The sequence below is a fragment of the Vespa crabro genome, chromosome 25 (assembly GCF_910589235.1).
Source record: "Vespa crabro chromosome 25, iyVesCrab1.2, whole genome shotgun sequence".
In the NCBI taxonomy this organism is placed as follows: Eukaryota; Metazoa; Arthropoda; class Insecta; order Hymenoptera; family Vespidae; genus Vespa; species Vespa crabro.
In genome coordinates, this window is record NC_060979.1 from 3,467,951 (window position 1) to 3,493,527 (window position 25,577).

Sequence of the window (25,577 nt, forward strand, 5' to 3'; positions counted from 1 at the left end):
AAGGAAGGTAACTGGTGAGATTCGTCGGTGGTAGTGGCAGATAGAAGCGAGTGGCTCGAGGCACAATGAGCCTATCAGATTATATTTCTATTTTCGACACGCCGCCTATCGTGCAATCCCATCTCCCTGGTTACCGCGCAGCTACCGCGACGTTCAGCCAACACACAGTGGCCACGTCGATACACACCTACAAACTCATATCCCGAAGTCAAAACCAGACTAAAGACTATAAGAGAGAGAGAGAGAGAGAGAGAGAGAGAGAGAGAGAGAGAATACGAACGTGCACGTACGCCACAGTGTAACCGCAGATACCGCTCTACCGGGAGGACCGTCTTACAGACTCCAATACGAAACAATGCATACATCCAAAGACACTCCATAGTAGCTCCGATTTCTCGTTCAGACTTGCTTCTAATTTGTTTTCTCGTAGTAGGTGCTGCTGCTTCTCCTGCTGCTATTCCTGATGATGGTGGTAAAAGAAAAAAAGACAAAAAGAAAATTAAAGAAAAAAGAAATGATCATCGAAAATGACAAGCCCAATGGTTTATCCAAAGAGCGAAGGATCGAAAGAAAGAGAGAAGAAGAAGAAGCCAAGCAGGAGATACTTTGGTCCGGTATGCAGTCTCCGAAGGCTCCTTGGTAGCTCCCGGCTACTAGTTCGCGTTCTCTCTTCTCTCTCTCGACGGCAGTCCTCCGTCGCGTTTGCCGTCGCGAGTTGCCCGCCAAGTGTAGTGGCAGATCCAGCTCCATCGCTCCCTTCGTTTCCTCTTCGTTCTCCCTACGCGTTCTCTCCCTGCAAAAGACGTCCCGGGATCGCGAGGATGATGGCCGTGAGCCCGTGTGCGCCCACACGTACATACCTTAGACGGCAACCTGCGTATACGAGCAAGAAGGAGAGATAGAGAGATGGAACTCGAACTGCTTTCCTTCCTTCGGGCGGTGCAGCTTCTCCCTCTTCCCTCTCTAACCGCTGCTACATCTTCTTTTTCTTATCCGTTCTCCTCTCTCTCTCTCTCTCTCTCTCTCTCTTACTCACTCTCTTCCATCTTTCTCTTTCGTTTTCGCAGATACGCAGACTAACTCTGACCACCCCGAAGTCCAAGGGGAAGAGAATGTGCCATTCCGCGGCACTTGCTTCGATTTATCCTTAATTAATGTTACGATTTTGCGATAGACAAGACAAGTTTACGAGGAAATAACGACAAAGTAAAATTTTCCCCTTTGGCGAGGCTCGAGAATTATCACGAGAAAGTGGAAGACACGCGAAAGACATGGAAGAGGAGAGGAAAGGAGAGATAGACCTCGGGGTGTTCCTGGTCGACGCGATGGAAAGGACGTGCGACTTGGCAGATGGCTCCCGAGCATGGTGAGGCTGTCGTTCTCTTTCCTCTCATGGAAACGACGGCGAAAAAAGATTAAGTAGAAGAAATGCGTTGCCTCCTGACTGCTCGCTCAGAAAAGCAAAAGAGAAAGAAAGAGAAAGAAAAGCATGGCAGTTATCACGACACTTCGGCCACGATGTGCTACGCGGTCACAGGACGGACGTGTACGTGCACGCACGACACTGTAAAATTACCGCGTCAAAAACAATTACGTTACAGGCCAACAGTTCGCACGACCCGTCCTCGAGACAATGAAAGTAACCGGACTATACTACCGCCGACATCGTTGCTCCTCTGATCCTATCCTCGAGCGTTTCACCATCTTTCTTTACAAAATTCTATGAAAAAAATGTTACGTTTCCACTGATATAGAGGGAAGGGAAAGTCGATATAGGGGAAACGAGTCGATCGTCTCCAAGCGTATTACTATGCTTATTAAACCGGATCTCAAGCTATCCAAACGCAATAATGCAAACGTAAACTAGGTGCAAATTTAGATCGATCGAACGACGAGCCTCCCTCACTCCCTCCCCCCCTCTCTCTCTCTCTCTCTCTCTCTGACATGAGCGAGGACTGGAGCATAGTGCAATTATCAATCTCTTGTGAGCGACGATGGAACACGCCGAAATTCGCGAGTACCGTGATGCCAGCAGAGTGCTTGATAATATCAACGATGTTGGCTCACTCGTGGGGCGGAATTGAGAGAGAGAGAGAGAGAGAGAGAGGGTGGCTAGAGCAGGAGAGCAGAGAGAGAGAGAGAGAGAGATCGGTATAGGCAGCGGGGATGGTGCACCGTTGTCGAGTGGAAAGGGGTCCAATCAATCAGCCGCAAATCAGTATGCACGGCACGTTCGCCTAATGCCGCCACTCTTTCATTATATTCATTTGATCGCGACCCCCTCAGCCTGTGCACGCAATCGTTAATGGCGCTGTTTAAAGATCGCTACCGATCGATGTCGAAGCGCGCTTCTCGATAGATGGAAGAGAAGAAAAAGTAAGGGAAAGAGATAGATGAATATCTCTCAACGAAGAAAATAATTTCGCGGCTACGATCTAATCGGTTGAACACCGAGATCCAAAGCAAAGAGAGATCTCCCGAATACTTTTTCTTCTTCTTCTTCGTCGTAGTCGTCGTCGTCGTCTTCTTCTTCTGCTTCTGCTTCTTCGAAGCGACCGTCTGTTACTTGTAAAGTGTTAAACAGATTACGGACAGCAGACGGTACGTTGCCAGGAGGCAAATACGTCTTTGGCTCCGACTGGCACGAGATCGAGATGGCAGGAGGCAGAGAACCGGGCAAATACGTAATCCGGATTATCGTGGATCCGCTTAGCTTACCGGACACTTGCGCCATGGAACGATACGGCGCCGATACCGGTGTCCCGTTTTACTTCCCCTCCCCCCCCCCCAACCTACCCTCTACCCGCCCACTTGCTTCTCCCCCCCCCCCACTGGCCTCCTCTTCTCGACCCTGCCCTCGAGCACTTTTTAAGAGGATTCGTCTTTAAGCCTTCATATTTTTAACGAGCCATTTTCCTTGGCCGCGTGCGTTCGCGTTAAAATATTGCCGTGAACCACCGTGAGATCCGTTATCTATTTATCGAAAAGGGGATATCGAAGAATCGAGTAACCGATCGGCGTAGCACCCGACGTTTTCTCTTTCGACGAAATCATCGAAGCATAAGTCCCAGGAAGCAAATAGAAGAGATCGAGAAGAAGAGTAAAGGGAGAGGGTGGAGAGACAGGCGAGAGGAGGCGAAAGGGAAGGAGGAAGATCCAATTTAAGCCGAGCCCACAGCGCAAAAATGCTACGGAAGGTTCCGGCTCGGTTCATTAAATGAAACCCAATAGCGGTTGTTTGCGTTGCCAGACAGCGAATCTTCCGCAAATTGAATGCCATATTGCATACGTTCTGTCTACGTTTTCTATACTCGCAGGAGAGCCGCTCTCTTAACGAACACGACGCTCTCGTACTGGAATACCTGTTATTTTCGACGATTCTTTCTTTCTTTCTTCTTTATTCCTCCTCTCTTCTCCTTTTTTACCCTGTTTTTTTTCGCCCCATTTTTCATTTCAAAGAAAACGTCCAAGCATTGTTAAAACGCTTACTATTAGACGGGAACTCTACCCTATTCCGCGAAAGAACCCCCCAACGACAGACCGCGAGCGTACCACCGCCGCCGTCGTCGTTGTCGTCGTCGTCGCGTTGGCAGCGTTACGTGCCGTCGAAATAGATAACGTTTGGGATAAGTCACCCCGAGTGGTTAAAATTCATCCCTGCGTCGAACGGCATATAAGGTCCATTCGTTTTGAGTTAACGTCGACAAAAGGGGCGACCAGAAGGAGCGACCAGAAGGGCTGCACGACTGTACGATCACGGGCTTGATAATAGCGCTACTACTGGATCTGAGGAAGGCTCTCCCAATGACGTCAGCAACGATTAACATAAACGATTCGAGGCAATTCCATCGAGTAAATTTCATTTTTCTCGAGAGCTTCTCCTTCGAAGACGAAGCGAGAAGAAATATGGATTTTGTTTTTTAATCGTTCGGCGACGGCGTTCAATCCTCTTTCGATTGCACGAGTTTCGGGCAAAGGGTGGCCTTTATGCTCGAAGGGAGTACACTCGCATGCGTCAACCCTTTTATTATGGAACCGGATGACTGTAACTATCTGACGTGACGACATTAGCGGAACCTATTTGGCTCTGGTATTATTGTTATATAAACGAATGCGCGAGCGGAAGGGAAGACGCGGATTACGAGACACGAGTTGCATACGTATTACGTTCGCTTTCGCGAGAAACTCACAACGTCCGTTTACTGCGACGACTTTTTACGATACGTAATGAAAACTAAATGTTAACGCTCTATTGAAAAAAGGAAGGGAAAAATAGAGTGCGAAGGAGTCGTCTGTTTACAGATATTTGCAATAACTGAAGCGAAGGTAAGCGGTAACGACGACTATTAAAGCGATGCCATCGTTACACCAACGTTATTCTCACCATTATTACAAACAATGAAGTTTTATTACTACTACCTTACAAGATCTTAACGATACTTTGGAGAAACAGATGAACTATACAGGTTTGCTTTATTACCTGGGCGTCTAGAGCTTGCTCGATCTCAATTTACAAGGCATACCACGGACTATTCAAAGTGGGAAGCCAGGCCGCTCATAATCTTTCCTCGCTCACGACAACAAACGTTGCCCCGAGAGTCTGCGGGTTGCGTCGGGCACGAGCCGGTAAAGGATACGCGTTCGGCAAATAAGTTCCCACGTGCCGTACAAGGAGAGGATCGCCATTAAATGGAACGACGCGAGATCGCGATATATCTCGAAGCACGTCGTAAACTTTGCTCCTCGCTAACGTTTGACGCGATCAAGAACGAAGGTACGAAAATGAAGGGACGCGTCGTAGTCTTGTTCGACTAACGAATGGGAACGAGGACGAACTTGAGTTTTTCACGGACGAAAGTGGAAGAGGAAAGCGAGAGGAGCTAACGGCGCAAATCTCGCTTCGAGATGTTCTCCTAGAATCGGGAATCGTGTTAGGAGGAACACGCGTTCCTTATCGAGACATCGCGAGGATCCCATGCATTCCGCGATCTTGCATTACAATTGCTAATAAACGATCCTCCCTCCCTCTCTCTCTCTCTCTCTCTCTCTCTCTCTCTCTCGGTCTCTGTAGTCCTTCTCGTCCTACCGGTTCCTCGAGCAAGCAAGTCTCTCACCGGGACTTGGAACGTTTCGTCGTCCCTTATCGCCGTGTTTCTCTCGTTCCTATTTTCCGCCACCCTCTTGCCAACCAACGTCTTCACCCTTGCACCCCTCTAACCTATGTAATCCTATTCCTCTGTGGGACTAAAACAAAATACCAAGAGTAAGCGTTACTGTCCAAATTACCGAGAGAAAAGGAGAGAGAAAGTTGCGTGCGCGTGTCTCTGTGTGTGAAAGAGAATCTGATGGAAAAAGAGGACGACGATCAACGAGGAAACTTTATCTCATTCATACTTTTGCATTTGAAAGCAGTAATTTATGCACGCGCCGAAGCGAGACGGAATGCACCGAAGGAACCTCTCTCTCTTTCTCTCTCGCGCGCGCGCGAAGGAGAAAGACGAAGAGAAACAAACGTCAACATTATAATAGATATGTTAGCATGCAAACGTTGTCTTTTATGCGTTTGCTGGTGCTCGGCAAGTCAGTGCCGGACTTCTATCTCGGAAACGTGGATCTTTCGACGTAGAAACGGACGCATCTACGGTCTATTTCCTTTTCCTGATCGACGATTCATCTCGCTTATGACTCGAAACGATCGTAAATCATAATTCGTATCGACTTTAATACATTCTTGAAACGTTTCGTTTCTCTTAACCGATACGATACTCGGCTCGATCTCCCACGATTAATACGCTCCTGGCTAGCCACGAGCGTAGCGAGTCGGAGGCGGCGGTGAGAGATGGAGGAGGGGAAGAGCAACGGCGAGAAGAGAGGTCGGGGGTGGAGGCATACTAGTGGTACCGGTGGTGGTGGCGGCGGTGCTTCGCTTTGCGTCGCGATACTTTGGAGGGGAAGAGAGGAGAAATACGAGGAGCTTCGCCGTGGGAGAGGAGGAGAGCCGGGGAGGGGGCGGTGGTAGCAGGGGTGTACCTACTTACCATACTCCCAGTATACCAAAGTCCCGCAACGCGGTCGCCGCTCTCCGTCCGTGCAACTGCTTCAATGGTAGTCGCTTGCCGCGCTCCCGTGCCTTCCACGTTTTCTTCAACGAGAGAGAGAGAGAGAGAGAGAGAGAGGAGAACGACTGAGAAAAAGAGACAAAGAGGGAAAGAGGGAGGGGGGAGAGGAAACACGCGCTACTTTCTTGAGAAAAGACAAAAAGCCGTTGTCAAAGGCTCGTAAGAATTGCGATAGAGCAAAGAAAATCTCGTCAAATTCGAGCAAGATGCTCTAAGAAAAATTGAGAGAACGGAAAAGTGCGTAAAAGAGCGCGTGAGTGTATCCACACGTTTCCGTATTTCCTGTGTTTCCGGTCACGTGGATCACGTGGTCGAACGAAACCCCTCCTCCTCTTTTGTGGCGATGCTCTCGAGAGGAGGGAGCACCGGCTTGAAGGCAGGGGTGGCAGTTGGTCGTAGTGGTGGTGGTGGTGGGTGCTACTGCTGCTGCTGCTGCTGCTGCTGCTGCTGCTGATGTTGGTGGTGGTGGTGGCGGTGGTGGTGGTGGTGGTGGTGGTGGTGGTGGTGGTGGTGGTGGTGGTGGTAGTAGTGCTGATGCTGGAGGTTCAAGAGCGAAAAGAAAGATAACGAAGAGGAGACGAAAGAGGATGCTGTGCCCTCGGGATCTGGAACCACGTGGGTACGTGCGTTCGTTCTGCTTCTTCTTTTAACGCGAATTTGTCTTGGACAAAAAATTTCAATTTTTTTTTCGCTCCTTTTTATCGCGAGTATAGTAATATAATTTTGTTTCTTAAATAAAATCTACAGGATCGATCGGACACAATTGTTAACATCAATATGCTAACTTAATTCGAAATAAAAGATCTTTTCTTTCTTTCTTTCTTTCTTTCTGTTTTTTGGGTGCCAATCTCCAACGTAGATAATTCACGATCTTTCTCGGTGGCACGCGGGGGATAACTTTATCCTCGCTTAATCGCCTTTTCGATAGGTACTAGCCGATCCCTTTGTTCAGACAATATCTCCACACTGTTCCCGCTAATGTATGCACCGAGCCTCTTTCTCTTTCTCCGTCCCCTCTCTTTTGCGCTCTCTTCGGGACGACTACGGCACTCCTAACTCGCAGTAGTAGACAACGCACCCCATACGAAAAGCTATGGAGGCGAGGGAGACCTTGTACTCGTTGGCCTTTATTGAATTTTGGAACGTTCCATTCGGAAGTGAGAGAGAGAGAGAGAGAGAGAGAGAGAAAGAGAGAAAAGTCGAACACGGAGGAAGATTCGTTCTGTGTGTACTCGCTGAAAGAACAGAGAGAACTACAAAGAGAAAGAGAGAGAGAGAGAGAGGTTGAGAGAGAGATGAAAGGTGGAGGTGGAAGCACGGCGCAAGCCAGAATTAATTCACATCCCGCCGCTGCATTGCTTTTTACGATATAACTGCGGTTTGTTAGTCGTTATTCACGGTACGAATTGAATTTCGTGTCCGGCGCGAGCGAGAGGAAACTCGTATTCGCTGGTACGTCCCTTTCTCTCCCTTTCTCTTTCCCTCTCACTCTCTCTCTCTCTCTCTCTCTCTCTCTCTCTCTCTCTCTCTCTCTCTCTCGCTTCTTTCTCTTCGAACGATCGGCAAAGTATTTTTCGTTTACGCGTTGCGAACGAAGCAACGAGAAAGAGAGAGAGAGAAAGAGTTCAATGGCCTTTCGAATCGTCCATTTTCTTTTCCCGAGAGTTTACGAATTTTTCTTATTTATCGGATTATCGTTCCTCTCATCGACAGGTGGTCGATTCTCTGCGTCGAATGCGCGCGCGTGTTCACGTGCTTTTTCCACGTGTCAAAGGTAGAAAAGAGAAAAATCCTGAAAGATACGAAGAGAGAGAGAGAGAGAGAGACGATGTCAAGAGGTTAGAGAGCAAGAAGCAGAGCTAGAATCGGAGCGAGAAAAGGTTGTTCATAAGGTTTGCCTAGAAGAAGAGAAACGCGAAAGTCCTCTTTCCGACTCGTTACGGATGGAGCGATAAAGCACGTCGACTAACGCGAGATACGACCAATTAGTTGCTGTGCCAAGTATACGATTTAAGGCGAGATCTACAGACGCTATTGCCAAACGACGATTTAAAGGGACATCTTGCGGGTACACGGGAGAGAAGGCTAAGCGACAAGATCTCTCTCTTTCTCTCTTTATTTCGTATCGCGCACCATTTCCTCGTGATCTATGCGGGATACTTTTGATAATAGATTTGCATGATGCTCTGCCAAAACAAATCGACTTTCTTTCTCTTACACGTGTATGCAAATGCATTCGTGCATCGCGGATAGTAGCCATATCAGTTTCGTGACAACGGATTAAAGCGATGTGTCGAGTTTATACAATCCGGCAAACTCTCTATAACCAGAACGAGGGAGATGAAAGAAGAGATGAGAAAAACGATAGAAAAAGATTGTAAGAGGGAGGACGAGGCAGAGCTTGACAGGACACAATATTGCAATAACTTCAATTACGAGGACACGACGGAGCGCCGTGCGGTGCTTTCGACTCACCCCGAAACCATCGTCATAGCCACGAGCCATTTCCCTCTCTCTCTCTCTCTCTCTCTCTTTCTCTCTTTCATTTACCTCCCACCCACCCTCGACGACAGCTCACTGTCCCGATCTTCTCTCCGTTCCATCCATTTATACATCCGAATGACACAGACACGTCGCGGTCGAATTGGCTGTCGGCTTTCGAGAGGAAGGGACTGCCTTTAAACAAGTGCTTCTTAATAAAGCATTGACGCGCGAAACCACCCTCGAAAATGTACCCCTCGGCGCCAGTGTCGCCACCCTTCGCTATGCCGTCCATACAACCGAGAAACGAAGCTGGGACGTCATCGTCCTCTTGTCGTCGAGGGACTCCTCATTCTCGTTACTTCGTTAAACTGTAAAAAAGGCGCGAGCGCTTCTTTGGCCGAGTAAAGGAACACCGACGTAACGAAGCTCGCGCTCTTTTTTTTTCCCTTTTTCTTAGCGAATAATATCCAAAGGGTTGTCTACGGTTAAAGCGTAATTTCTTTTCTTTTTGTCGCAACGTCCTGGCTATGAGAATGAGAGAAAAAAGAAGAAAGCAAATGGAAAAAAAAGAAAGAAGAACGGACGCGTTGTGCTTTGTCGTCGTAGTAACGCTGTAAATTCGACGATGACTTATCGACCGCACTTCGCCCCGGCTTTCGAACTGTGGAAAAATCGCGCGGAGACTTTTGCCCCGGGCGGGCTAAGGGTATTCTTCATGGGGGTAGACACGCACACCCTTCTCTTCCTCGCTCACGTCCCACTCGAAATTTTGCTCGGCTAGCGATTTCTTTAACATTTATTTGACAGCTGTCGGCCGCAATGCGTGCGAGTTTAAGCTAGAAACACGGCTATTTAAACTTCTTTTCTTTACGAACTAATCCTTCGAGAAATAATAATATCTAAATAATTAATTTACTTTTCGTTTTACGATCGTATAAACTTACGTTTATAATCATCTTAGATGCTAAATTCGACGCGTATTTACGACGGACCAAAGGAATTCCCTTTATTCTCTTAGATATTGAAACGTTACGATGTTTGATGTCGTCCCGAAAATCGCGTGATCGCGATATCTCGAAATTTCCGATTTCATTCCAGTCGCGATTACTAGATTTCATCGCGTCGTTAGTACGACGCCAAACTACAAAAGCTTCCAGATACTTTAACGTACGAGCACGTTAATTATACAGCGCCGTAGGTGCGATAACGCGAAATACGAATACTGATCGTTGATTTCGTTTGGAGGGGGAAAGAGAGAAAGAGGAAAAAAGGGCTTCGCGAACAAATAACTATCGCGTAACGAGTCACGCGAGGATATCACGCGAGGCTGCGAACGAATCGACGATATTGTTGGGTCGCTTTAATTACTTAACCTCTCTTTTTCCCTCTGCCTCTCTCTCTCTCTCGACGTTCATCGTTTGGAGTTTTCCGGAAGTAAATAGTCTTAGTTGAAATAATACTTTTCTACTAACGTAGGCGATAGGTAGGAAACGAAATAATTACGAAATGGAATATTTACGCATTCTCTACGAGAAATTCCTAAGAGATCTACGTCGTTTACTTACGATCTCGTGAAAGTTTCTCCTTCTATTTTCTTTCTCTTTCCTTTTTCTTTCATTTTGTACGATAAGTCGACGAAGAAGAGTTAATCGCGGTACGTCGATAAATCCAACGGGATTTTGCGCGAGAGAGGACCTTTCCCGATCCCTTTCTCGTCGTCGATCTGCTGGCAGGGAGAGACGAAGGGAATGGGAAGAGGAGGTTAGGAGACAAGCTCTTCGTACTGACCGGTAAAATCCCGATAACGAAGCCATGGCTCCATGCTTCTTTTCCAAGCGCGGTACGAAGAATAAAAAGGAGAAAACGAGAGAAACTATTTCTCGTTGGTCTCGTAGTGTGCGATTGAGAGAGGGAGAGAGAGAGAGAGAGAGAGAGAGGAATCGCAGGGAATGCGTCGAGAGTCCAAGCCTGAGAACTTTGTCAATTAGAGGCAACAATTAGTCGTAGTGCAGTGATCTCGTTCGACCACGTGGTACTACCCATGTACATAACATACGTAGCTACGCCAAACGTAATACGTAAGATGTAATAACAATAATCATAGATCATCGACCGCTAACTCTCGTTAAAAGTAAATAAGTAAGTAGTTATTAAGTATATCTCCATGGAACGAAAGAAAATAAGGCAATGAGATAGTTCGCACTGATCTAAAATACGTTCGTAATCTATGCCGACGTTCTTTCGTCGACGAAGAAACGTACGATTTGACCAAAGTAAGGCAGAGGAGGGAGGGAGAGAGTGAGAGAGAGAGAGAGAAGGGGAGAGAGAAAAATCACATAGAATGTCGTTGTCCAGAGGAGATCGTCGCACCAACAGCATGCGTTCTTCGAGGATTCCTACGATCAGTCAGCGCCGGACACCGGACTGCCAGCCGAAGAAAAAGCTGGCTGCCAGGCTCGTTCTCTCGTGTACGTGAGTTACGTGACGCCCGATCGACTGTCGATTTATCGTGATCGTACGATGTATGCGCCGCGAGACGAGCCGAGCCAACCGGATGTGGGCTTCTCGTTCCTGCCGACCCCTTTCCCCTTTTACCTTCCAACGTTTCATCATTTTTATCCTCGATCGTATCTTCCTTTCACAATCAGATTCGAAGCTATTAACTAATCGAATCGATTGTCCCATAACATTTATTATCGCGAACGGGGATCTCTTCCTTTTTATTTCTCTTTTCTTATGAAGGAAAAGAGAAACAAAAGAGAAACAAAAGAGAAACAAAAGAAAATGAATAAACAAATCTTTTCTTTCAAATCGAAAGGAGCCGAAGAATAAAGAAAAGGATAGTTGTATACACGCACCGTTATTAAAGCGGCTCGTTGTCCGTTTGGCAAACGAGCAATAAAAGTGACGCTTTCAAGGAGAGCCTCGGGGTGTGGATGAGAGTGCGCAGGAGGGTTGCGTCTTTTAAAAATCGAATCGTGAAAAGAAGAGAGAGAGAGAGAGAGGCACGTCGGTAATTTTCGGGACGGTCGCGAAATAATGATGATCTTTATCCCTAATGAAATTAGTCCTGCTCCTCCGAAGCGCGGGAATAGACATCGTACCGTGAAATTACTATAATAGGTGCCGAGCCAGTAGATCTCTCTCCAATACATGCGTGAGTCTCGTCATCTTCGAGAGTGCGTACAAGAGTAAGCGTTCGATCTCTCTCTCTCTCTCTCTCTCTCTCTCTCTCTCTCTTTTTCTCCCTCTCTTTCTGTTGTTCTATTTAAAGAGAACGCCAAAATATAGTTACCTTTTTTTCGTAGGAATTTAAAATTACGGTCGTAAAGAAGCCCCGGGCAAATTAGTCCGTAGAATTCGATCCCCCGATCTTTCTCTCTCTCTCTCTCTCTCTCATTCTTTCTGTCCAGAGGCAACTACTTCTCTCTCACTCTCTCTTTTTTTTCTCTTCTCTCTTCGTGAAAAAGAAGATAGATAGAGAGAGAGAGAGAGAGAGAGAGAGAGAGAGAAAGAACGTGTTCGAGGTGGTCGGAAGGTAGAAGCAACGCGAAGCATATCCGAGCAGGCTTGGCAAGGGTCCACTTCTTCTTTTTTTTTTATTTTTTTTTTTTTTTCAGGCGGATAGGCACACGCCGAGGTCGGAAGAAAAACGGCAATGTCTGAGAAAAAGTCGACGGATATCTGGCAAGCGTATGTACCGCGTACATAGGTACACGTTCGATAGGCTTGCGCGTGATCGGCTTTGAAGCGGGGTCGCGAAGCACCATTTTTTACTTTTTTCTTACGATGGGAAACGAGAAATAGGTTGGAATTCGATCGGTTCTAGCAGATATTATATCTTTCTTTTTCTTCCTTTTTTTTTTTCTTTTGCGATTTAATCGAGCGCTCACTCAGCTGAGAGTAGGAAAGCGCGCGAACCTAAGCCGCCCCTACTACTCTCTTTCTTTTTTTTTCTTCCTTTCTTCTCTCTCTCTCTCCCTCTCTCTCTCTTTTCACCTGCTTCGATACAGTGGACGTAACTCTATTAGGTAGCCACCTAGCCTATGGCATATATGGTACTCCTTGGCACTCTGATCGCGACGGTGTCGAGACCCGCAGCCCTATGGGTTCGTTCTGCTGGAAACAATTGCTGCCGCGGGGCATCATTTACATCATAAGCAATCATAATGATCGAATTTTCGGCGAACGACGATGATCCAACGAGTGGAACGAGGGGAGCCAATTCAGAAGTGGGTACCCACTTACCGGCTGTACGAACCACGCTGTTCCCTCTGACCCTCCTCCACCTCTTTCGACCCCATAGCTTCGGGCTACCTGCGCGCGTTTATATGAACCGACACCCATTTCTCTTCTTCCTCGTCCTCTCTCCCATCTCTTCGTTTCGTCGTTCTCCCAAAAAAGGTCCTTTCTAAAAAGGTAATCGCCGAAAGAATACGTTTAACCGCTTCAGTCCAAATTTTGCGTTAGAATTGCGTTCTAACGAGTTCATCGGATCGATCTAATCGAATTCATTTTCATAGAAAGATCCAAAGAATCAGCTTTCTTTCGTTTTCTCTCGTTTCTTCAAATTTCCTAAGTTTCGTTCTCTCGAATCGCGGAGGCTACAGGGTTGCCAGTATTTTCCAAGCGAGGGTTTACCAAAGACGGCGAGAGCTCTGTTTTGGGCTTTGCCAGAGCGTTCTCTCCCTCCCTCTCTCTCTCTCTCTCTCTCTCTCTCTCTCTCACGCCGTATATACGACTGGACGTATCAGTATGCGGACCACGAAACGTGGTCGGACCCTCCCGGCTGTCGTCCTCTCTCGCTCCCTCTACCCTCTCCCTCTGGTGCACGAATCCGAGGCGAAACGTAGGCTGTTTCGGAGAGAGTGTTTCCACCGTAATGCCGAAACAGTATTGATTGCAGGCTGCCTAGCTTAGCTCTACCACCTACTGCAATACAGACACCTAAATTCGTCTATTCTCGCGTCGTTCTAGTTAGAGAATCCTCGGAGAAAACTAAGCCCGAATGAATGCGGTAAAATCGAAAGTTTATCTACGATAAGAAAAGAAAATTTGTTCGAGTTTCCCGTCGAGGTCGAATCGCGGTCGGGTCATTGATCGAACGGGCAAATCTGTTTTCCGTCCGTTGTCAGAGCTACGAGAAGGAAATCGTCGTCGTTTGGCCAGGACCGAAATTGGTTCGAGGACCGTACTAAAGGGTAGTAACGACGTAACAATGACCTCGGTAAAGAGAGAGAGAGAGAGGGGTAGTTGGCATCGCTGACTCGAAGGACCAAGGGAATGGCAATTCCATCTCTCGAGAGAAGATGGGGTTGCCCTATCGTACTTTGGCCAGATAATTAGACGGGTAATCGAGACGGTCGGAGCCTCCAAGTATTACGGTGCTTCGTAGTTTAATATAGGCTGACAAGCCGCTTAGATTCTAGTTCGTAACCGTGTAGACGGTTTACTAAAGCCTCCCGAGATCTTATCTCAAATCAAGCGCGTTCTCGTGTCCTACGTGTTCGTCTCTTCGACGAACGCGCTCTACGCGTATTCTCGCGTAATAAATCCGCCGAAGCTATCCTCGCGAGTTTCCCATGAAACCGATGATGGACGCTTATTCGTCTACTGCTACACTATCCTGCAAGAGAGAACTTTTTCGGAGGGTTTGGTGACATAATGAGGCGGATCGATTGCCTTGCGCATTACCATTACAATGGTAGACACCCCCCTGCCACGACTATGTCTAACACAATTGATAGTCGGTAGGAATTTCGGAAGAAAACGGGAAAAAGTGGGAACTGCCGCCCGTCGCGAGAACAGGATGGGAAAAAGAAACAGCAGAGAGAGAGAGAGAGAGAGAGAGAGGGAGCACGAAGGGCGACGGGTCCTAGCGAAAGAGACAAAAAGGGAGCAGGATCACATCGACGGGCTTATTAGTCAGCAATGTGATCTATTTGCCCTGTACTTGTACAAAGAACCTACGTTATTGTGCCACTATGTTACGAAGAAGGGCGTTATTGTCCAACAGGGACCTCGAGTTAGTCCATACCACCAACCCATGGCTACGTATATCGGTTATCGTTCTTTTTCTCTCTCTCTCCTCCTTCCTCTCTTCTCTCGTCGTTCCACGAAACCCCGCAGGCACGCGCTAATATACCGGTAATTTTTCCTCCATTCCGGATATCGCTTTATTATTTCCTCCTACTTCGTCGTGGTTATCGTCGATGAATTCCATACGGAAAAGCCGAGGGAATTTCGTTTAGTTATTCATAGAGGACTTTCCGCGCGAGACCATATCTCCAATGGTTTTTGTTAACGAGCGGAATTTAATAGAAATCAAAGGAATTCAATGTCGATACCTTTTCTTCAATTGCTTTTAAAGATAAAATATTGTCCTACGTAGATATACTTTCTCTATTTCTTTTTGTTTTCTACTTTTCTCTTTTTTTTTCTTTGTTTGTTTTTTTCTTTTTTTTTTTTTTTTTCACATTCAGATCGCAAGGACGATAAAGCATCGATCGCATCGTTGACTCTCTCCCGTGACGATTTGTAGCCATTGTTTAGCATCCCGCGAATTCGTTCGCGTATGACTCACGCGATTGGCTTCCGTTCGTAGGTTCGATCGAATCGCACGCGCTTCTACACTCGCTCGGTTTGGCTCGCAATACTGACGTCAGCGTGAACGCGTCAACGAAAATGCAGGTGCTCGACGATGATTGACGATCGATCGTGTACGCTCGTAGCGTTCTCGATCTCTCTTCGATCGCTACGTCGCGTTGGCGAGAAAACAAAACACGAATTCAAAGAGGCGTCTTAGCTTACGTGTTTTTTTCTTTTTTTCTTTTCTCTCTCTCTCTCTCTCTCTCTTTTTATTTCTTAGACGCGTTGACGTGCGCAGAGGAAAGAAGGGCGAGGCTCGGTATGGTCGCGAAGCAGCGAAACGCTTTCGGAAAATCCATAGCGTCGAGGAATATACAGGGTTCCACCATAGACGAACACAATGGCGCGTTCTAGAGAAAGGTAGGTAGGGCTATAAGAGCGAGCGAGTAAAAAAGACTGAGAGAGAGAGAGAGAGAGGGGGGGAGGGAGGGAGGGCCAGAGAAAGCGAGCGAAAGGAAAGCAAGCGATGGAAAGAGAGAAAGGGAGAATAAGAAAGAGCAAGACAGGGAGAGAGAGAGAGAGAGAGAGAGAGAGAGAGAGAAAGAAGAGCTTGCGGCGTCGGTCCTTGCCCCGAGTACGTGCTCCGAGTGACAAAGTTTCGAGCATGAGACCAACCAACCGACCGACCGACCGTACGAGCGACGAAACGATGCGACGCATCAAGGTCCTGTACGATCGATACTCACGTTCCACTAAAATCTACGTCCTCCTTAGCCTCGGCAAATCATTCCAAAGATCTCAACGATCGTAGACATCTTTTCTCGATCCGTCGATAGTTCGTAAAGAGGAATCCGTTTAGTCGTTCGCAAGGATTTTTCCTATTTGGCAAGGACTAGCGGGGAGTGGGGTTGGATTAGAGGTCCGTTTTTTAGGGTGGCAACGTAGGTGTCGGTAGATCCATATCTGGCCCTATCGGGCTATTCCCGTAGCCGTTCTCGGAAGCGTGAAATGAAATTTGACAGATCAGAACGACGAGACGCAGACGTATCCCCTATCCCTCTCTCTTTTTTTCTTGCAAAATGGCGTTGGCATTCGCCTCGGCTTCTTCTTGCACCTCCAGGATGCCCGTAGGGCAATGAAAAGAGACGGGAGGCAAGGGGTACCCCACGCTCACACCGTGGGGTCCGTGCACCCCATTTTATACAATTCTCTTTTATCTCTTCCCTCGGGGCGTCTGTTCGAGCGGGCCTCCTTAGTTCCAAGCCGACACCTTTTTACAAATACATCACACGGCCGTCTGACCTTTCTCTCTACCGTATTCCACACGTAGTGGGTGTCGCATTTGCCTAAGCACATCAAATGCTTGCTTCGGGTCACTCGGCTCGCTTAGCAGGTACTTACCGTGAGTGCGTGAACGCGAATCCTAGATGGTCTGATCGAGTAAAGTGTCCTCGTAAGGTAGGAGCCTCCTTCTCGACGTTCCTTCTTTTTTATTCATTATCCTTATTATCATTGTTATTATTGCTGTTGTTGTTGTTGTTGTTGTTGTTGTTATTCAACAGAAAGCGTTCGTTAAAGTTCGATAACGTCGATCCTCGTCATAGGATCCTACCCTGATGCGATTTCGTTGGCGCCTAACGAGTTTTGCTTTTTTTCTTTCTCTCTCTCTCTCTCTCTCTCTCTGTCTCGTCTTCACGCCCCTGATGTGACAAACGTAATCTACGATCAAAGTACGGGTACGTCGCGCGTCACGCTTCCGACGAATTTTTCGGTCCCCTTGTACCATCCTTGTACCGTCCTACGAATCGCGCCTCCGCGTACTACACGTTCGAATTCGAGCGACAGCTGTCCCCGCATCGGAAACCAAATTATATGCTCAAAGGATCGCTGATCTCTATTTAGATTCTTATCTTGTACTCGTGATGCGGTACGCCAGATGACGTCGTCAACGCCACGTCGTACCTTGACCGTGATCATCTTTGGCACTTTGAACCTTCCGAAGGAAAAAAAAGGTCTTAATAATGGTATCCGGGCGATCGATCGCACATGCTATATATATATATATATTTTCTTTTTTTTTTTTTGCTTCTTTTTTCTCTCTCCGACGACAACGATGACGAGGACGACAACGATGACGGTCCAGAGATCAGCGCGAGAACGAAGGGAAGAACGGAACGTCGAGACATAAAATTGAAAAGTTCGACGTACGTAGCGCTGTTTATGGGACTTTTAGGACGTAGTAAAGTCGCGCGTTATTCCTCCTTCCGCGGGTCGTTATATTTTTCTTAGCCGCGATTCACGGTCTCCGCGCTCGCGCAGAATTCCTGTTTCCCCGTTCGTTCGCGTTAGTGTTTGTCGCTCGAGCGAACGATCAAACCAACCCCGCCTGTTTCCCTTCTACCATGTCCAAAACTTTTCTCTCCGACTTTACGAGGATCGTTTTCTCATGTCCATCGTTTTTCTTACGACCTTCCCCTTCGTTAGTTCCTTACGAGATCGTTATCTCGGTCTTAATGCATGTCGATCAAATAACAAAAGATTCATCGATCTCTTTGGATATCGATTGGCCGACTTTCGGATAAGACGGCGCTCGGTAGACACGGTAAACGGTAATTAGCGTGAAGCAAGGAATCGTTAGCCGTCGATAGAGATCGCATCGAAGCATTCCAGGGTCTTTGTAGCGCTCGCATTCCAGGGATCCCCGTGGAACGGTTAATTATCCGAGGATTTTTCGTTCGAGTCGTGATAACCCTTCGTCGAACGCGCGCGCGCGCCAAAGAGAGAGAGAGAGAGAGAGAGAGAGCTTAAGGGGCTAGCAATGAACTTCGACTCGGTAATGAAGCGAGCGCGCCCCCTCCTCGGCTAAACGAGTCGTCGCCTCTGCTTCGGATATATTTTATTGCGTGGCCGCTCTGCTTTATTATCACCGTCGTATCTTCTCCCTCTTTCTCTTCTCTACACCCCCTTTTGCTTCGGCTCCTCCCCAGGCAAGAGAAAGCGTTAGGCGTTTCTGCCTAGATCAACCCTTCCGCGCACTCGGTAACGCCGATTCCAACCCTCGGAAAAACAGTGGCGCTCAACGAGCCGTGCTATCGCGCACGAGTTCGCGCGAGATAAAAGGGTTGCCTACATGTATACGACCTATCGTGTCCCCCCTTTTACCATAACCAACACTCGAGGAAACTCACGCCTTCGTACAGACCAGAGTCATGGCGACGATTTCCTCCGACGAACTTGGACTTTGACGTTAACGCGAAATATTCTCTCTGTCTTTGGTTCTCTTTTTTTTTTTTTTCGTTTCACCTATCGTCGCGAATCGATCGTCTTTACTTAAGAATTTTCCGAATGACGAATTATCCTCGGTACATGAGAACCGGCGGCCCTTAATGGCACAAGCTTAAAACTATAATGCGCCCTAATCCAGCAATATCTCATGCTGTCTTGCGGGATTCGTCGTTCGGCGCGCAGCCGTCCGCCTATTTAGTAGATCATATATATTATACCATTCTCATCAACGGATCAACCCCTTGGCGAATCGAGCCATCCCGCCTTTCGTATCCATTTCCAAGCCAATCGTCCAGGAGTAGTAGGTAATCGAAAGACTAAGGTTCTTCGATCGCTCTAACTACGATGACGTAGAAGGAAGGAGAAAGGAGGAGGAAGAAGAAGAGGATGAGGAGGAGGAGGAGGAGGAGGAGGAAAGCTTGTCGGATCGGCATCTGTTCACGAAGGAATTACGACGTAACTTTGTCTTGGAAGATAGCGCGACGGTTACTCTGGAGCTGAGTGCTACTCGGAGAGGATGGAAGGAGTGTGAAGCTTCGGAGACGAAGGAGAGAGCGAAGAAAGGGGTATATATACCTATGCAAGGAGGAAAAGAGAGAGAGAGAGAGAGAGAGAGAGAGAGAGAGAGAGAGAGAGAGAGGGAGAGAGAGAGAGGGAGAAAGAACGTGAGAGGATGAGAAGCGAAGGAGGTGGGTTTGCGAGCGGCGAGCAAGAGAGTGTGCATGATGGGTGAGGCTCCTCCGAGGCTCGAGTTTCCATTGGGGTTGGTTCTTGCGATATAAGCTCTCAGAGCCACAGCACCGACACCCCCCTGCGTCTCCTACGACTCCTCCACCTTCACCCCAGCACCACCTTCGTCTCTCCACCTCCGCCTCTCGTCTCCAGCACGCAGCTCGGCCGCAGACCCCTACGAGACATACAGCATAGCCACTATCACCCGCAGATAGTGGTGGTTCGGGTCGTCTCTCGGTGTGCTACGGGGTGTCGCGAGCCTCATACATATTCAGCGAATGCATCACCCTCCCCGTCGCAAACCTCCGCTACCCCTGCACCAGAGTCCTCCTTCTCTTCCAACCTGACGACCTCTGCCTACCACCGGTCATCTATTGACCCGATATCCCTGAGGACCAAGACCTATCTCGGGTCGGACCAAAGTTTTCCCGGGTTCTCGCTAAACTCGAATTACAGAGCAGTTTTCGAGACCGATTGATGTTTAGGCGTTTTATCAAAACCGAAAAGCGCCGCAGGAGCCACATCGTTCGTCTGTCTTTTCCCAACCTCTCGTCGTCGTGCTCTCTCTCTCTCTCTCTCTCTGTCTCCATATCTATCTATCTATCTATCTATCTATCTATATATCGTTTGGACGCATGCACAAAGACGTTTGGTCGCATTTTAAAGGACACGAGATCGGTCCACTGATGATCTACGTGCCTACATACAGGTCTAGCTACGTGTATCGACGTAATAATTAGAACCGCAAGAACGGTACGTAATTGATATAAATGCAGCAAAGCGATGACGCGGCGCGGACAGACGTACCACAGACCGTGGCCGATGGGCAACCGTCATTGTATATCCATGGGCTGCTCGCGCATAACTTAGCATAAATAATAAATAATATTGTGAACACGTGCCGGCATGAATGCGCGTGCGTCATTAATAGCCCGACGGTACGATTCCTTCGTATATACTTATGCTTATGCCGAACCTGCCGGCAGGTTCGCCGGCAACTTGGCCGGCAACTTTGCCGACAACTTCGGCGGCAGGTTCAGCGCCAGCGAGATCAGGTTCGGCCTCTCCTCGGCGAGTTCGCGACGGCATACCGGCTGCTTATCGTCCTTGATTCATGCAACGCTCTTTAAATCGCTCGAGGCCAAGGCACGTCCGAGCCTGACGAATCGCGTCTCGTAATCGCCGAGAAGACGAGATCGATCTCTTCGAGAAGGATCGTTCGATCGAAACGTCGCAATAAATCCTACCAAGGCAAAATGCCAAGAGGAGAGAGGAGAAGGAGGAAGAGGAGAGGGAGATGGAAAAAGGGAGGGGGAGGATGATACGGTGTGTGGCTGTGGCGGTGGCGAAGAACGTTCGTCTTTTCGAGGTGATAATGACGAGAGGAACAACACGGCGAAACGCACGGTAGCCATCGAGCCGGGTGTCTCTTTCCCGTGTAACCGAATAGCGATGCTAATCTTGCCTCGGTCCGTGGATACGTGGAACGAGAGAGGCCCTGCGTGTCCGAGAGCCATCCAGGCCGAGTTCCAGTTCCAGGACCGGCGCCGTCGCTAGCCCGGTGTCCGCTTCCAGTCCTAATACCCTTTATCGCGAATTAAGATGTTGTCGGGGTGTGGTGCCCATTTCCTCTTTCTTCGAATTGGCACCGAGTGAATTACGAAGTAGCTTTAGCCCGTTACCGAGAAGAAACGATCGACATCTCGGATCGGAAAGATAAAAGTAATTACGCGAGACCGCGTGCGTTTACCCATCGAGAGAGGAAGCACCGGTTCGGAATACGAACGGGTGCTATCTTTCATCGTGGCCGCTTTGTTTGTCGATAAAACTCAATGAGAACTTTGGATCATCGAGAACCTATAATCATCGACAAATTCATTAACTTTTCAAGAGTTCTCGATGGTTGCGTGCATCTATTCTCTCTAATATTCTACGTCTACTCTCTCCTATCCGATGCTTTTTCCAAATAATTTGTCAGCACCGTCGACAAACAAAAAAAAGCGTTCTTGTACGGGCAAAAAAGAGACTCTCCCTGAAATATGTCGCGCGTTGCGAGTTAGTTTAATATGCAAATGGTCGCTGAAGATAACGGGTCGATCCGTGAAGAGTGAAGAAGGCCAAGTCGTGATTCCGGTAGCCGTGTCTTCCCAGCCCTGCGTCTCTTACCTTCTCCTCCTCCTCCTCCTCCTCCTCCTCCTCCTCCTTCTTCTTCTTCTTCTTCTTCTTCTTCTCCGGAGCTTTCGACGGTCTTACAGAGAGGCGCTCGAGTTCACGGGCACAGGAGAGAAGGAAGGAGAGAAGATGAGAGAGAGGGAAACAGGGAGCAGCCAGCTTGCTCGCTCCTGGTGAGTGAATTGAGAGATAAGGGGCCCACGCTTAGCCCCCCATGGACGGCCAGGGACGCATCCTGCACCTTCCCGACTTGACCGAGAGATCGAATCGAGAGAGAGAGAGAGAGAGAGATCCGAGTTAACAGAAAGAGCCTTTCTTCTTCCTTTGGTCCTAGAATGAAAAAAGAAAAGAAACAAAAAAAAAAATACTCGAAACGATCGATCTTTCAGGGAATAAGAAGTAAGGATAATGTAAAGGATCCCCTAGCAGCGGCTGCAACTGCTGATTTAAATCCTATCGAAAGGGATAACCTCGAACCGATATGGACGTAGAAGGAAGAATCGGATGGATAACGTCGAATCAAAATCTTCCATCGGACAGCGCGCGATAATCTCAAAAGGATTCACCGATTGGACGCTCTCGTACATCCCTGCACGCTTAATCCTGTAATGGCCCGGCAAAGATGCGAGCGTGTCGTGCGGAGGTGTATCTACTCTCCTCCATCCTGTAGCGGCGTCGGCGGCGGCTAGTCCTCCTCTTCCTCGCGTCTCTCGATCCCTAACTCGACCGGTGAAGCGTGATCGCCGCTTCGACGGTGGTGAGAAGAAGTCGAGGAAGGAGAGAAACAGCATCGTCTCTGTCTCTCGTAGAGAAAGGACCAAGACGACGGACTACGACGACTAGTAAGACGAAGACGACGACTTAGATGAGAAAGAGAGAGAGGAGACTTACCGCCTTGGCCTTACCGGTATTCGTCGCTGTCGTTGAAGGCTCCGGAGGGAGTCGAACGGGCGGGGAGAGTCGAGGGGGTTGGTAGCTAAGGTAGGTAAGCGCTTCATTAGGCCGCGAGAGCTCCCTAATTACACACGGCCTCATTAGCGGCTTCCATTCTCCCTCTCTATCTCTCTCTCTCTCTCTCTCTCTCTCTCTCTCCCTCACCATCTTACTCTACCATTCCCTCTTCCACGCCTTCGAGCCGCGGCCCTACTCGTAGGTATATCCTCTGAAAGTACCTCGCCCTCCGCGCGCTATCTCTCACTCTTCTCCGCAGATATACGAGCGGTGGCAGCGGCGGTGGCAGCGAGGGAGCAAGAGGCGTGTATACACGCTAGAAAGAGGGAGATTGAGAGGAGGTGGAGGACGAACTCGGGGGAGCCACAACGCCGTGTTCGTCGCCGCAATGAGCTTCCCAACAACCGACTGCAGCTATGTGTCTGCCTAAACGAACCAGCAAACCGCCAAATGGCACCTGATCGTTATACCGAACATTCGTGAATTATTTCACGCGTACAAAGAGAAAGAGGGAATGTTCGGGTAGAAGGATCGCGTGAAAGGTAATGGCATGGTTCTTACGAGCTAGCAATAGGTACGAACGTGGAAGCGTGTAAAAGTCGCGCAATGAAATTAAACCGTGACGCGATCAAAGAACCGGCACGGCAAAAGAAACGAGGAAAATCACGGATAGAGCCGTCTCGCGTGACTCGGAGAAACCTACGGACCTTCGAGCATTGTTCGCGCTACCGCAATTCTTATTAATTAACTCTCTCTCTCTCTGTCTCCCTCCCTCCCTCCCTCCCTCCCTTTCTCTCTCTCTCTCTCTCTCTTGACACTTGAGAAGGTTCCTCGAAAAATGAAGAGCCTCGTATACATCCTGACCCTAACGCCGTCGAATACCAACGCACGTTCTGCTAATAGACCGCTCATTATTTATGCATTTAAAAGGCACAGACAGACAGAGAGAGAGAGAGAGAGAGAGAGAGAGTGAGAGAAAGGGTCTCCCTCTTGGCAACCCTTTCGCGTCGTCCCTTTCGATCGAAAATGGCAACGATGTCATTTCGAACCCCTTTTAACTACCAGCCGAAAAGGGGCTCAAAGTCCAGGACACCCCCGTTACTATTCGAAATGTCGCTTAACAGAAGGAATGCATTCCTCGGAAACGATAAAGAATTCTGTTCTGGCGAATACACCTGGTCGAATGGTTTCGTTCGCGATCGATGTTCATCGTCCGTCCATCCGTCCGTCCACCCGTCCGTCCGTCCATCCGTCCGTTCGTCCGTTCATCCGTCCAGTCTATCCATCCGGCGTTCCTTTTCGTCGGGGTTGAATGCGTTGGCGCGCGGACGAGAGGGGGGTGGTGGCTGCGGTGGTCCGCGGGGCTCCGCCGGAAACGGTCCATCACGTGACCACGTGACCACGTGACGGTCTGGCCTTTGTTCCGCGCGATCATTAGTCTGTCAATATGCCCAAACGACGCTCCGGCCTCTACGCTCGTCCACGGTCTCTAACGTTCGCCGACGAACGTACGCCGAGAGCGGGTCTATCTATAGGTATACGTAGGTGTATCTACCTGCACAATGCGTCCATTGTCTTCCGTGCTCTCGCGTATTATATTCTCCCATTATGCACGTGGACGCGTGCGTGGACGCGTGCGTGCACGCTCGAATCGCGCGAAAGATCGTGATTTCACGACGTTGGATAGAATAGAATAGAGCAGAGAGAGAGAGAGAGAGAGAGAGAGGTAGACGAATCGTATCGCGGGAGATCCGTAAATCACGTTCGAGTCGATTGGATAATCCGACGGTGTTAACGCTCTCGCCACCTCCGCTTCCTCGGGATCTTCCGATGATCCCAAAGGCGTCCCTGCGCGTCTTCGTCGCTCTTCGTGTCGCCGGAGAGACGGAGAAAGGAGAGAGAGAGAGAGAGAGAGAGAGAGAGAGAGAGAGCGATAGAGAGAGGGAAAGAGGGAAAGAGAAAAGACTACGCTCCCTCTGGCACGTTAAATCCAGATATATGATGCGCGACCGTGACATGCAAATCTGGTCAAAGCCCGGCGCCATTACGTTTTCAAATCTTTAAAGTGTGTTTAGACAGCCGTCGCGGGGGCAACGACGATGCACCCTCCTTCCTACACGTGTCCTTCTCCAAACGATATCGGTATATTGAAGATAGATAAGCGCACCCTAAGCAATAGACGGACGAGAAATACGTAGTTGGATTCGATCGCGATCGAGCACCGCTGCGCTTTCGATCAACGAGTCTTCGACGTGGACGATCGATGCGCACGACTACGACGACGAGGACGACAGCGATCGGTTCTCTCGCGGAGACGAGTTTTTGTCCTTCGCCGAGGCCGTTCATCGGAGTTTATTTCGTTCGATTCGTGCGGCCACGCAACAGGGCGGTCCACGTATAGGACCCTGCTAAGGATATACCATGGCGCGCGCGCGCTATATCGTGTGCGCCTCGTTTTACGTTTTATAGCGAGCCCAATTAATGTCCGACAAAAAGTAGCCAGATTCGAGGGTGGTCGACACCCACCGTTGAGAGGGTCCGTCGAGGAGCGGCCATCGATCGCGTTCGAGGACATCACCAAAGACAACGACGTGAATGATCCAGAGTCGAGATCGAGAGGAGTCCGGGGTCAAGCTCGTCGTCGATCTTTCGGACGACGAATTCACGGACATTGTCCGTGAGCTGATAAGAAGGGCTTCTTGCGATTCGACCGTTGTTCTCCCTTTGTTTTTTGTCCTCTTCAAGCCCATGAATCCTTCTATCCCTTCTCGCGATTGAAAGACAAAGAGACGAAACGAACGTTTCGTGGTATTTCGCTTCTCGATTGCGCTCTGACTTTTGCTCTTTGTGTTTTACCCTCTCTCTCTCGCTCTCTCTCTCTCTCTCTCTTTCTCTGACTGATTGGCTGGCTGACTGGACACGCCCGAATAATCGACGAGTTACGTCGTCGATGTCAAAGCTCGTCGCGAGGAGACAAACTTTTTCCTCTCTCGATACGCTAGCGAGTTCGAAAGCAGTAGCCCGAAGGATCGAAAGCGGTACTACACCGAGCATGTAATAATAATAAATACCGGAGCGGATTCGCGCGCGATTCGTAAGCGTGGAAGCCGTAGAACAATGGACGAACTCGAGTCCGAGCGAGCGGAGGAACCCTCGACACAATGGGAACCAAGTTGCCGGTCTGACCTCCGACCTCGAGTTCTTCGCCGGCGCGCCACCGCTTTCGGATTCGTCCGTTCGATTGTG

General features: G+C 48.8%; 1 protein-coding gene across 1 annotated transcript in view; it reads left to right on the plus strand.

Annotated features, from left to right (window-relative positions):
• Positions 1–1,271: 1,271 nt before the first annotated feature.
• Positions 1,272–25,577, plus strand: part of LOC124432490 (dual specificity protein phosphatase 8-like) — an 89,969-nt gene continuing 65,663 nt past the window's right edge. Inside the window, exons 1-2 of the mRNA XM_046981473.1 lie at positions 1,272–1,366; positions 6,496–6,738. Coding sequence (XP_046837429.1) covers positions 1,272–1,366; positions 6,496–6,738 — 338 coding nt within the window. The remainder of the gene's footprint in view (positions 1,367–6,495; positions 6,739–25,577) is intronic.